Raw genomic sequence first — 13,440 nt, forward strand, 5'->3', positions numbered from 1 at the left:
TTCTTTTCTTTTTTTTTTGCCTGTTACACATATTTATTTCCTGCTTTGCCTTCTTGTAAAAGGCATTATAGCTTAAAGGAATGGAGAAAGTGAAGATGGCCCACAGCATTTAGTACTCCTGAATTGTGAGAGGGTTTTGAATTTTGTCTGTGTAACGTCTTGTATATTAAAAGTCATATGTCCATGTTGCTTCTTCTCAAGGAGGGAGGCAAGGAAGCTGGCAGAAGTAGATGCCTAATAACAAAGTGAATGCTGCCAAGCAGACCAGAGGCAAGGGAGCATCAAGGGAAAGATGGTCAGGGTGCCAAGAGTTCTTCTGCAGTGTCCATGGCTTCTGCCTTTAAGGATTTGTTTCCCCAAAGCAAAATTTGACAATTGTACCTGCCCATTGTGAAGTTTCTGGTAGATCTACAGCTCACTGTGCTGGATTTGTGAGGTGGGAAAAAGGTCAAAGATAATAGGGTATGGGCACTTTATGAGTATAAATGATAGGCCTTTATTTGAATGAAGGTTATGTGGGTTTGGTGAATTCCACACTACTTTTCTTTGATACAAATGTGTACTGATGACTTGATTCACAAGTATTTTCAGTCTAGAGCTCTGTTATGTTTTTCCCTACTACAATTTCCCCCAGTATATGGAGAAAAAACGTCTATCCCCTGCTTATTTCTCCTACAGATTGAAGGAAGTAAGAATAAAATCATGCAATTACTGGCTATATTTATAGCATTTTACTTTGGAACAGGATATGAGTCGTGAAGTCATGAAAAGAGTATTACAAATATCCTAATGAGTGTTATAAATCTGTTGCCAAGATTAGAAATGGTTTCTCCTTAGGTATGTGTATGAAGAAGCTCTTCCTCCCCAGCCCCCTTTTACCATTGCTCTTGCTTAACAGAAGATCCATATCTGTCAAATTTACCTACAGGTATTTAAATGTAGCAAAGGGCATTCCATCTTCCTTTCCTGCAGAAATGTAATATGTCAGCTCTGCTTTGTTTTGCAAGAACAAATTCTAAAAGATGATACTTGCAGAGTCTGTGAGTGAGGAACATTTCAAAGCTGCTTTACATACTCAAATTGCCATTTAATTTGCTGTATTGCAATATGCAGTTCCTTAACTATTTCTCTGGCATTCTTATTGATTGCTGTAATTCTGCTTTACATTATATGCATATATGGTGTCACCATTAAATATTTATGTGCTCATGAAATGTTAATGTGTCGAGTTAATGTGAAACTCAACAAAATGCATTTGCCAGAAGCCAGCAGGCTTGCTGATCTGAGTGTTTCCCTTCCCTTCCCCCTTCCCCTTTCATTTTGCCTCTTCACTGATTTTATTACCAGTGTTTCTCTGTTGTACCTAAATCTGTGTCAAAGCATCCCCCTGCTCCAGTATGCAGATTTTATGTTTTATTATGTGAGAGATAAAATGCATAATAATAAAAGAGGAGACGTGTTGAGACACAGCCTTGCACTGCGCGTGTGCCAGTCTGTCACTGCTCCTGCATTTGGGTTTGGAAATGTAGCACTGTCCTCCATGAAAGAGACTGGAGCAGGATGACTCATCCAGAATGCAAAGTCATATTCGCACGTTCCTTGAACAGTGGCTGCTGCAATGTGAAATGAAAATTGCAGGGGTGTTTCTTTGATTTGATACAGCCGTTGCCCAGATGTGACGTGGAACAATCAGATTTCATTTGAGCCACAAATTTTACAAGGAAAAGTAGGCCCTCTTGGCAGGGTGGTGAATCTGAATCTGACACCACCCTGCTGGAAAAGTCTAGCAAAAATTGGCAGGGTCAAATATTTATGAAATCCCAAGTAACTTTCTCAGCTTCTGGTGGGAAGTCTGGGTGATAAATAGACAAAGAACATTGAAAAACAAAGCAAACAATCATTCACTCTCACAACACAAAGAACAACATTCTTTTTACCTCCCCGAGGGTGTTTTAGAAGCGGAGTAACAGCAAGAGGTTGCCCTTTGTACAGAAAGACTAAAATAGATACTTTTGCATGAAGAGATTTGGGCATGCCATGTGAAGCAAATAACTTTTCTACTTGGATTTGGCTCTTCTCTCTTTTCCACACTTTTACTGATTTCCTGACAGTAAGGGCTTTTCTTACGAGAGGGCATGGATGTGTGATGGTCACTTCTGAGAGCTGGGGGAGTGAGAAAGGTTTTGCTGCCATCCAGTGATGCATCACACCTGCTTTCCACCACCAGGTTGTTTTGGGCAAAGTTCCAGCCTTGGAGCCTTCTACGAATCAGGATTTAGTAGGGACTCCAGGATTTCTAGAGAGGAGCACAGCTGTCATGCTGGGAAGCAGAGTTGTTTTACCTTTTTGGGGAGCTTTACTTGCTGACAGACTTGAAAGATTAAAAAATAAAAAGTAATTACATGAAAGTAGGAGCTAAGGAGACAGGAGGAATGCAAATCAGAGAACAATGTCTAAACACTTGTTTGGAAATAAAATTTAGAGAGCTTCTGAGGTTCTTTGGTGCTTGGCAATATATCTTACCTTTGAAATTCATTTTTTTTTTCTCTCTCTCCCTCACTCCCAAGCTGTGCAGTAGCTGTTTAGGTTGCATTTTTTTCCTCTTTTGAAGCCAGTAGCAAAGTTTGTTATTGCAATGACAATTCTTATTGCAAATCTGTTTTGATAATTTTTTTTTTTTTCTTCAGCCCCTATTTTACTTTCTTTTCAGGTTCACACCTTCAGTGAAATCTGTATTATTCTCATAACTCATCTTTCACCCACGATGTAACCTCTTTTTTAGTTGTAGTGCTGAGGAGGGATTTATTCTGAATGATAACTGATAGAGCTGAACTTAATGGTGCAAAAATGCCCAAGTAGTTATTTTTTCCCATTTCCTTTGCACTATCATTCAACTGGGAATACAAATACTTTCCTTGAATTGTTTTTGCTGCGTTCATTGCTTGATGCAAGAGTGACAGTTTGCTGAAACGATTTGCACACAAGTGCAAGTTTCTTCTGTAACGGAGAAACTGAGCACATTGACTTGAGCATGATTTTTGTCACTTGGATCTTTTGTGGAGCCTGGATCCAGCTATGCATCTTCTGTTATTTATAGTCCTTCTAGGTGTATTCGTGACTCTAAATCATTTTATCTCATTTCCTTTAACCTGCACATTTGATACGAAGTTATTTCACTCTCTTTTCCTTCTCTTTGGTTTCTGGTGCAATTCATTCTGCTGGTGTAGAACAACAGTGTTGCATAGGAATGGCAAAGCATTTGAATCAGCCCTGGAATGGCACTGCTTCTGTGTTGCAGCTTTGAGCACAGGGAGGCAACATTTCTCCTTTAAGACTTTTTTTTTTTTAACTCAATTCTGCCATTTAGCTGGGGAAAAGATGGAAGTGTATGAAAAATTTACTAAATTCAGCCTGGTAAATGTTTTGTAAATGTTGGATGTGGAGGACAATGCTTCATCTGATGGATTCTTCATACTGATTATTTTCCATTTTGATTCCTACTTCAGATTGTCCTGGAGAACAGTAGTCGAGAAGACAAGCATGAGTGCCCGTTTGGCCGAAGTAGCATTGAGCTCACAAAGATGCTGTGTGAAATACTGAAAGTAGGAGAGCTACGTAAGTTGGCCCATTTATTTGACCTCTAAGAATCACGGAGTGAGTTCAGTGGTACATGAAACAATAATTTAATTCTTCTCAGTATGATTATATATTGAACACTAACGTTCAAAATGACTATACCTGTTTTTCCATGTATCGTACTAATTTGCAAACATTCCAGGAATGGGAGTGGAGTAAGGGAAAGGGGCATCCTATCTTTGAATTTCTTCTGAATGAAACAGGGCATAATTTTCACAGTGATCAGTTCATGTCCTACTCAGTGACTGGGTTAACCTCAGTGGAGGAGACTTCTTTCTCTTACCATTCCATGGGCTTATCTTTAGGTTGGTTTTATGAATAGTACAATCGTTCATTTTGATATTACTTATCTACTCTGTATCATTTATTCTAACACTGTGAAATGAAGTACTGTATTTTAATACAGAGGGAACGAGCTTCTAACTTCTGGAGATACAAGTATTCATGTTCTAACCTCTTTGTTCTCAGACTTTTGAGTTGGGGGTTCAGTTGTTGCATAAAGAAAATATGAAAGTTATTCTTGCTACCTCAATTTTAGAAAGAAAATTATATCTTTTTTTAGAGTAACTGTATAGTTTGAAAACGTGAGGGTAGAAGAAAAACTAAAAATTTTTCCAGGAATGGCTCAGGCTCTGGCTGAGGGAGTTTGCCTTTAAATGCCTTAGTGCCATTTCCTTTGGTGTTGTTTAAGCTGCAAGTCAGTGGATGATGGGTGTGTTTGTTTGCAGCAAGTTCCTGTGGTGGTGCTTTTTCGTAGCTCTGTGAAGTAGTACAGACAGGTTTGATGTTGAGAAATGCACTGGTGCTTCTGTTGATAGAAACCAGCTGTAGCACCGGTGAAGACTCACTAATCTACACCTCCAGATCATCTGTTTCTGTATGTGGCAGTAAGGTTGCATCGTAGCTTTATATTCACAGGGGAGGGAGCTAAGGTTGCTTCTAATTCATCTTGATGATTCACCTGTTCACCAGTACGCTTCCTTAATGGTTTTGTTTATGTGGAATTCTACCTGTAACTTACAAAGGCTGTGATAAAGTACACTTTTACCATGATATACAGGAAACAGATTTTTTGAAAATTGCTATCACAGATGTGCATCCTAAGTGACCTGTGATCAGTAGTATATTTTGTTCAGAAGTGCAAACTAGAACTGACATGTTAGGAAAATATACATTCAGGTGTTTGCAAATAAATATTGTATTGATGAATAGGATTGGACATCTTAAAAATCACCAGCTGCAATGTTGGGCTGAGGTGTCTCTGCTAATTCATAAGTGTTATGTTTCAGAATATGCATTTAAAGCTGCCAGTGTTTCTTTAGAAATTCATAACTGGTCATTATTGTACAGGGATATAGAACTTGTTTCTAATAGTTTCTGAAGTCTATAATTTAAAAGCTACAATAAATTACCTTTTACTCATGAAATATTCAACAGTAAAAACTTCCTTGAAGTGCAGAGTAGATAAAAGCTGCTAGACTGTCCATTATTTATGAAGAGCACTTTAATGCTGATTATATTGCCTTTACTCCATTGCATTAAATAACTTTAGGCAGCAGGAAGACATTTTACCATTTCTTTTGGTCCTTTCAAGCACTGCATCCATCCTAGCAGAGGATTAAAGCTGACATCAGACAGTCACATTCTCACTCCAGCATTTGTTCTCATCTCCCTCCTAGAGGGTAAGGTTCTTTGACACTCCACAACTCTGATACGCTGACAAATTTGCCAGGAGCAGGCCATTTGTATTTCCCCCTTAGTAGCTATGAAAACTAAGATAACTTCCATCATGACATATATGCTTCAGAGAAGAACATCTTCTCAACAGACACTTGGTTTTATAGGCAGACAGTAATGCTGTAGTTAAATAATAACAACAACAAAAAAAATTGCCAGATTTTAGCTGATGGATGAACAGTAGATCAGCGATGTGTGCAGACAGGCAGCTGTCTTCAGTGCTGTCACAGTCTGAAGATGTTTATAAGCCAATATCATTGCATGCTTGGAGTTATTCTATAGTTAAGGCAAGTCAGACTGAGTATGTTTGCTGTATGTTTTGAGCAGGATGCAGATGTTGAACTGCTTATGTTCCCATGTGATTGTTTTGATGGGCAGTGTTTAGGGGATTCTGGAAAAATCAGACTTTGACAGACCACAGGGGTCACATGTCGGAGATATATATTGTTCTAAAGATTCTGTCAGATAACATCTTTTCTGGGGTGTTCTTGCTTTTTTATTCTGGAGAATTTAATTTTCATGGGCTTCTGTTTGACTTGATTCATTTATAAGATATTTTTCATCAAAAGAGAAGATCTAAATGCCAATAGATTATAACTCCTTTTATGCTGTTCACGTATGTTCTTGCTATAGATTTCATTGCAATTATTGCCCAGGTTGCAGAATTGAAATGCACATCACTGTCTCTTTTGTCAAATAGAACGTGCTGGGTATTTAGTAGGTATATAGTAATGCTCATGGTTGTGCCTGCTGAGATGAAGGTAATCAAATCTCATGCTTCGAGGAGTAAGCTGATTGCTGCAAGGGCCAGGAAGTTTTTTCTGCTTTGCACAATCCACAGTGTGCAATGTAGGGTTTTTTCTGTTCTTTCCCTGAAACCATATTGGTCACTGCATGATCAGCATTATACACTCGAGGGCATGCCTGGGCTGATTTTTCATTTTGCTTCAGCAAATCCAGTATTTTTATAACGGAATGTCATATTTAATTTTTTTCCCCTTTCTTGAAAGCTAATTGCCTTTTCACCCTCCTCCTCCTCCTCCTCCTCCTCCTCTTAAATTTAAATAGAGAAAAACCCCAGAAATAGTAAATAAAATTAGATAAGGGAATTTTTAACGTTCCCATGTTTCTTCTTGCTATTTCATCTTCTGGAGAGTATAGTATTTAAGGAGTCGGGAGGTGTTTGTTAGGAAGCTGAAAAACTTCTCTTACCAAGGAGCAATTTAAAAATAGCAGTCTCAAACTTTTAATCCTATCCTTAATGCATAATAAAATAGTTAAAAAGAAATTCTAACCTCCTTTATCATAGCTTTTTAGCTGATTCATTCTTACATCTACACAAAGAATAGAATCACAGAAGCATAGAATCACGGAAGCATAGAATCCTTAGAGTTGGAAGGGACCTTTAAAGCTCATCTAGTCCAATTCACCTGCAATCAACAGGAACACCCAGAGCCAGATCAAGTTGCTCAGAGCCTGATCCAGCCTGGCCTTGAATGTCTCCAGGGATTGAGGCTTCTACCTCATCTCTGAGCAATCTGTTCCAGTCCCTCACCACCCTCACTGTAAAAAGCCTTCTCCCTTATATCCACGTCTTTATCATCTTACCCAAACAATCACTCAGTTATCTCAGATAACCCTTAGTTGTAGCAAAAGTTCAGCAGATCTTGAGTGAAGGCCAGATGGTAAACACCGTTCAGTCAGCTTTGAAAACAATATCAGTAATGGGGAGAAAAAAATCTAAGAGCGATGTTGATCTTTAGTTTTAAGGGTTACTTTGGAAACGTTACAAGCAAATTCCATCCCAGGTATAGAGACATTAAATATGCTCACCCTTCTTAATGCAAAGTCAGTAACTTGTGAAGTCATCTGAGTTATATTTTTGTATGCTATCAAAATCTCACTTTATCAGACATTCCTCTCCTCCTGTTTGGTGGCACAGTCCCTCAGGAAAGAGAGAATGAAACTTCTTTTTTTCCGCAGGAGATCTTTCTTTTCTTTTCTTTTCTTTTCTTTTCTTTTCTTTTCTTTTCTGTAATTAACCATTTCTTAATCTAAAAGGTCATGATCTCTTCATGTCAGTGGTAAACTTTGGAGTTCCTGCAAAACATCCACTGTAATCCTTGAGAACATGAGCAAAGCTGCTGCAGGCACCTTTTGAGCAAGATAATTCATTGCTACCTCTGTCCTTAGGAACAGTGAGACAGATGTTGGAAGGTTACTTTCTGCACGTGGCACTGTTGGCCTCAAAGTTAATACAGTTGCTGGGTTGGTCAGAGACGCACCCCATTCATGTTTTTTTCCTTCTGCCTACAGCCATATGTCTGCTTTTTTCAGTCTTTGATCTCTTTGGAGCAGGGACTATAACTTAATTTGTATTGTGGAAAGCACTTAAGTTTCTCATGTCCCAGATGTAGGACTCCTTGGTTCCTTTAAAATTACATTTATTCATTTTTCTGTAAGCATGGAATGTGGGGAAAAAAAAGAAAAATCATCGCTTTACAGGCAAGAAAGATTTGTGGATTTGAGGGAATTTCTAGAAATTGATTCATTTCTCCAAAGACAATAAGAGAAAAACTTGACTAGGTATGCAGAGCTCTTTCATCTGGTAATGACAAGAATAGCAAGAACCAAGACCTGGATGTTAAAGCCTGATAAATTCAAAGTAGGAATAAAGCACGGACATTGTCAGTGAGGATGCTGAATTAGGGAAGTAGCAGAACAAAGCTGCAGAATGATGGAGAGAAAAAAAAAACTGTTGATTTCCTGTGATTAGTGGGATCTATGTCTTTGGCAAACTTGATATCATGGTAGAATCAAGTCTGTAATTTGTTTTAACGTGGTCACTGGAAGCAAATTCTAGTATTATTTTTAAAACTACAATGAATAATGTAGTAACATAGAAGTCTGGGCAGGTGTATGACAGCATACCAGATGACATGGGTAAATCTGTTGGATTATTGCCAAAGGCAAAGCCAACTGATTAATTATAATCTTCAAAATGTATTTCATTTTGAAAACTCTGCATTTCTTCTGAGCACTGGAGAACTATTCAGGCTTTTGAAGTTCCTGTCTGCAGGTTTGCACGTTCCTTCACACAGCTGACATATAGCCAAAAATTTGTTTCTTATCTGGAAACATTTTTGGACACTTTGCTCATTGTTTAGTGACATGTTAATCCTGAACAGATTGAATGTAAGAGAAAAATGATCTTTCAGTCCATTGTGAGCCTCCTTATTTTACTTCCTGTCATTATAATACAGGTTGATTAAAAGTAGATGAAGACTTCTGGACTTTGTCACAAGTTGTGCTTCTGCTCTGCAGTAACATCTCAGCACTTCCATGCAGCAGACTGGCAATTTTGCAATTGCTCTGTTTAAAAGAGGCGTATGGTTGCCAAATGCGTTGTACATAGAATTAAGCAATGTTTAAAAACTCGACTCGGTGTTGTTGTAGTAGCAACTTTCAGTGTATTTTATGTGTTGCTTTGTGTCCATCAGAAATGCTTGTGTAGGGAACACTAAAGGATTTTCAGGTTGGAAATAGAAAGTTGTGCAGGTGAAAAAGAGGAACTCAAGGTTTTGGAAACCCAGAAAAATGTTGGGGTTAGTGGACAAACCCATTAGTAGTCTGCTAAAATGACAACCAGCTTGAACAGTTTCCTCTGTTTCCTGAGACAAGGCTGTACTTGCAAAGGCTAGAAAATGTGCAGAATTCTGGGAAATGCATAAGATTTTGCTGATAACATCTCTTTTCTTGAGCAAGTGAATATCCTTTTAACAATCCCCTGCTGATTTGGCTCTGAGGTAGTTGAATGTGCCACTAATCGTCCTAGGTGCTTCCTACACGTGCATCTTCATGGATCTTTCATGGCACTGGATGCATTTTTGGATTGCTGTTGACTGGGCAATCAAGCCCTCTAGCAGAAAAATTTATTCTTTTAGATTTTTTAACTTTTGTTTATTCTTAGTAAATACTTGATAACTTGTCTCTCCTTATTTTTTAAAAACTATTTTTTTTGGCTTACAGTAAATATCTTTTTAAAAATTGAATCTGTGAGGGGGACTTCAGAGCTTTAAACATATTTAAAATCCAACTGGGTTGCAATTTGCTGCTTCCTGATGAAGGATTCAAAAAGAGAATAAAACCACCCTTGAAAAGAAGTGCAGCCCCCTTTAGCTGTACTTATCTACTCTGCATGTGGCATTCTCCATGCCTGGATTAGCAGAAACTTTGCTGCAATTTTAAGGGTATATATCTTTATACATGTCAAGGAAGTTAATTGCCTGTTTTATAACATTTTTGTTCAATTTGATCAATTTCATAGCCAGCTTGTGTAAACCAAAAAAATAATTTCAGTGTGATTTCTAAATATAAAGCTTTAATGCCTTCTAGTAATGGAGAGGAAGGACAATTCTGAATTTTGGGAGACCAAATAACCTGGAGAGTTGGCTTATGATACGAAAACAAATGTAAACATGGTGTAATGTCAGGGGATGGAGCTAAGGCGAATCCTGACCTCCTCAGGATGGGGTTGTATTTTCTCAGTCAGTTATAACCCAAATGTTCACTGCCTCTGTTCTCCACAGACTTAAAGCCATTCATTTTATAGCTAGCATCACTAAAACTTTTTGTGATAGTTTTGATGGAGGATGGCCCTTGTTCTACTCAAGGGATCTAATTTCTCTCACATTTCTTTCCCTCATTGTACTGGTAGGCCTATCCACACTCTCATGATAGACCCTTGGAAGCCTGCCCTAATTTCTTCTCACCAGTTTTTTGGTGAAGTAGAACTCTGTGCTCCTTGTAAGCACTAATTGTGTGGCTCTATATGCTGATAAGTCATTATGGAAATGTAAGTCTGTGCTGCCTACTCCAGCAGCTTGTCACAGGGAGTGTTCATTATCAGGGAGATGTGCATTCACAACCCATATAGACTCCTGGTCTTTGTCTTTGAAACCAACTTGCTGTATGAATTTAGGCTTTCCTAATTCTTAACATTGTGTGCTGGGGATATCTGAACAAATTAAACTCTTTGTGGGAAGTTATTAGACATACAACGATTTTTTGAAGATTGTTACTTGCCCTCAGATATCTTTCAGTGTACTGTGCTGTGCCCTTTTGTTGTAGAGAGCTGTGACATTTTCCTGGATCTTTTCAAGAAAAAAATCATGGCTTAAGTTTGAGATAACTTTGTTATTTCTTTTCCTTGAGTCTTGTTCATTACAGATGCACATACATAGGTTTTATTCTTCCAGCTTCAATTGCTGTGTCTTAACTCATTCAGGACCAAGCATTTTGCTTGGTTTTCCTAGGTCTTTGTATTTTGTATTTACATAGCTTACTAAGCTACTTGCTAATGATGCCCCAAAGTGGCTGGTGGGCTTTTTTTTTCCCTCCTAATTAACACTACAGAGTGTCAGTTTAATTATTCTATTGAACATCTAAGAATGGACTCATCATCCCCACTTCACATCAAAGACCCACTTGATGTTAGACAAAAAGAAAAACATTATTATGCTTTATATTAGCTAAAAACATGTATGAAGTGACTAGGAGCTTAAGAAAAGTGTTGGAAACTTTGTTCATCTGAAGTTGTCCAGGCGTGAAATATAATTGGTTGTTTGTATACATACGAGTACTAAAGAGATTGTTGACATGATCACAGAATCACAGAATCGTAGAATGAACTTCTAGAGATCATTGAGTCCAACCTCCCTGCTAAAGAAGGTACCCTTCAATAAGTTGCACAGGTTGGCATTCGGACAGGTCTTAAATATCTCCATAGAAGGAGACTCCACAACCACTCTGGGCAACCTGTTCCAGTGCTTCATCACCCTCAACATAGAGAAGCTCTTCCACATGTCACCACGGAACTTCCTGTGTACAAGTTTTAGACCGTTACTCTTTGTCCTGTCACTACAGACCACCAAGAAGAGCCTGACCCCATCCGTTTGCCTTTCACCTCGCTTTACATATTTATAAACATTAATCAGATTTCTGCTCAGTCTTCTTTTCCTCAGGCTGAATGGACCCATGCTACTCAGCCTTTTCTCATGTGGGAGATGCTCCAGACCCATAGCCATCTTTGTGGCTCCCACTGGAGTCTTTTTTGAACTGGGGAGCCCAGAACTGGACACAGTATTCTGAATGTGGCCTTACCAGGGCAGAGTAGGGAGGGAAGATTACTTTCATTGACCTTCTGGCTATGTTCTTTGTAATGCACCCCCAGATACCATTGGCCTTTTTAGTTACAAGGGCATTCTGATGGCTCATGGCCAAACTGTTGTTCATCAGAACATCCAGATCCTTCTCTGCAGAGCTCCTCTTCAGCGCATCATCCCTTAACCTGTGCTGATGCGTGCGGTTATTCTTGCCCTGGTGCAAGGCTACACTTGTTCTTGTTAAACCTCATCAGGTTCCTCCCTGCCCAGCTCTCCAGTCTTGTTGAAATGTAGCACAGCCTTCCAATGTGTCAGCCACTACTCCAAGTTTTGTATCAGGAAACTTGCTAAGGATGGACTCTATCCCTTCTTTCAGATCATTGATAAGACATCAAGCAAGACCCAGCACTGACCCCTGGGGAATACCACTAGTTACAAGCCTCCAACCAAACTCTGTGCTACTGATGACAGCCTTCTGAGGTCTGACAGTCAGACAGTTCTCAGTCTACCTCACCATCCACTCATCTGTCTCAGTCTTTCGAAATTTCTTAACAAGGATGTTGTGGGAGACAACGTCAAATGCCTTGCTGAAGTCAAGGTAGACAACATCCACTTCTCTCTCCCCACTACCCAGCCAGTGATGACATCATAAAAGATCACAAAAGGTCATACCAGACTGGCCAAGCATGATTTCCCCCTTGAATCCATTTTGACTATTCCTGATAACCTTCTCTTCCAATTGCTAGGATAGGGTATCTGGAACAAGGTTCCATTACCTTTCCAGGGATGGATGTGAGGCTGACTAGCCTGTAGTTTCCCTTATCCTCCTTCTCGCCAGTTTTGAAGACTGGAGAGAGTTTGGCTATCCTCCAGCCTTCAGGCACTTCTCCTGTTCACCAAGACCTTTCAAAGACAATAGAGAGCAGTTCAGCAATCACCTCTACCAGTTCCCTCAGCACATATGGGTGCATCCCACTGGGGCCAGTGAATTTGTGTGCATTGATTCTTTGGGATATATCGATCTTGAGCTTGGAAAGAAGTGGTGTTTAAGTGCCAACCAGCTCTCATGGGTCCCCTTAGCTACTTACACTCTAGCCTATGGGATACCTCCAAGTAGATCTTCAAGAGACCAAAGTTAGCTCTCCTGAAGTCCAGGGAAGCAATTCTACTTATTACTTTGCTTCTTCTACATAAGATCTTCAACTCCACTCTCTCATGATCACTGCCCCCAACTTTCACATCCCCTAGTAGCCCTTCCTTGTTATTAAGTACAAAGTCGAGTAGCATATCCCTCCTAATCAGCTCGTCTACCACCTTATATTTACTTTAATAAGCTTCTCACAATAAATCCTGTGTGTAATGAATCCTTGGATTGATTGGTTGCTTTTCAACTGGACTCCTTTCATTTTTAAGCTTATCTCAGCACAGAGTATAGCTGATATTTTCGTAGTAAAATTAAAAATAAGACCTCTGATAACTTGTTCTTTGGGCTTCTGTAAGCACTCAGTGAGAATTAAGCATCAATCAGCGAATCAGAAAAAAAAGTGATGAACTTGAAACCATATATTTTCACGTGTTCATCTTCTACCTTTGAGAATATTTTGTCCTGTGTAATAGTCCATGATTATGTTTTGTCATAAGGTTATAATCTGGAAGGGAACAGAGTATCATGAGTGTACAGTAGTATTTTGCTGATGTGCTGTATTTAAAGGCATTACAAGTGTTGAAGATTATTTGTGAGCTGGTATTGTGCTTTACCTGCAGACGTTTGGAAGCAAGTCCTGGAGTGTGTAGCCATCAGATGTCCTTTCCATTTCCTTCTTCTTGTGTATTGTAAAGGATAATAATTTGTTCCTTGCATTTGGAAATTACATGTTTTGATTTTTGTGAACATTTACCACAT

The 13,440-nt window shown here is 39.0% G+C and overlaps 1 protein-coding gene across 4 annotated transcripts in view; it reads left to right on the forward strand.

The window, feature by feature from the left end:
* ELMO1 (engulfment and cell motility 1) overlaps positions 1 to 13,440 on the forward strand; it is a 291,509-nt gene that overhangs the window by 140,947 nt on the left and 137,122 nt on the right. For all 4 annotated transcript variants that reach the window (XM_010713028.3, XM_019616661.2, XM_010713029.3 and 1 more), the window contains one exon: positions 3,507 to 3,615. In XM_010713028.3, the coding sequence (XP_010711330.1) occupies positions 3,507 to 3,615 (109 nt within the window). The remainder of the gene's footprint in view (positions 1 to 3,506; positions 3,616 to 13,440) is intronic.

The sequence above is a fragment of the Meleagris gallopavo genome, chromosome 6 (assembly GCF_000146605.3).
Source record: "Meleagris gallopavo isolate NT-WF06-2002-E0010 breed Aviagen turkey brand Nicholas breeding stock chromosome 6, Turkey_5.1, whole genome shotgun sequence".
NCBI lineage: Eukaryota > Metazoa > Chordata > Aves > Galliformes > Phasianidae > Meleagris > Meleagris gallopavo.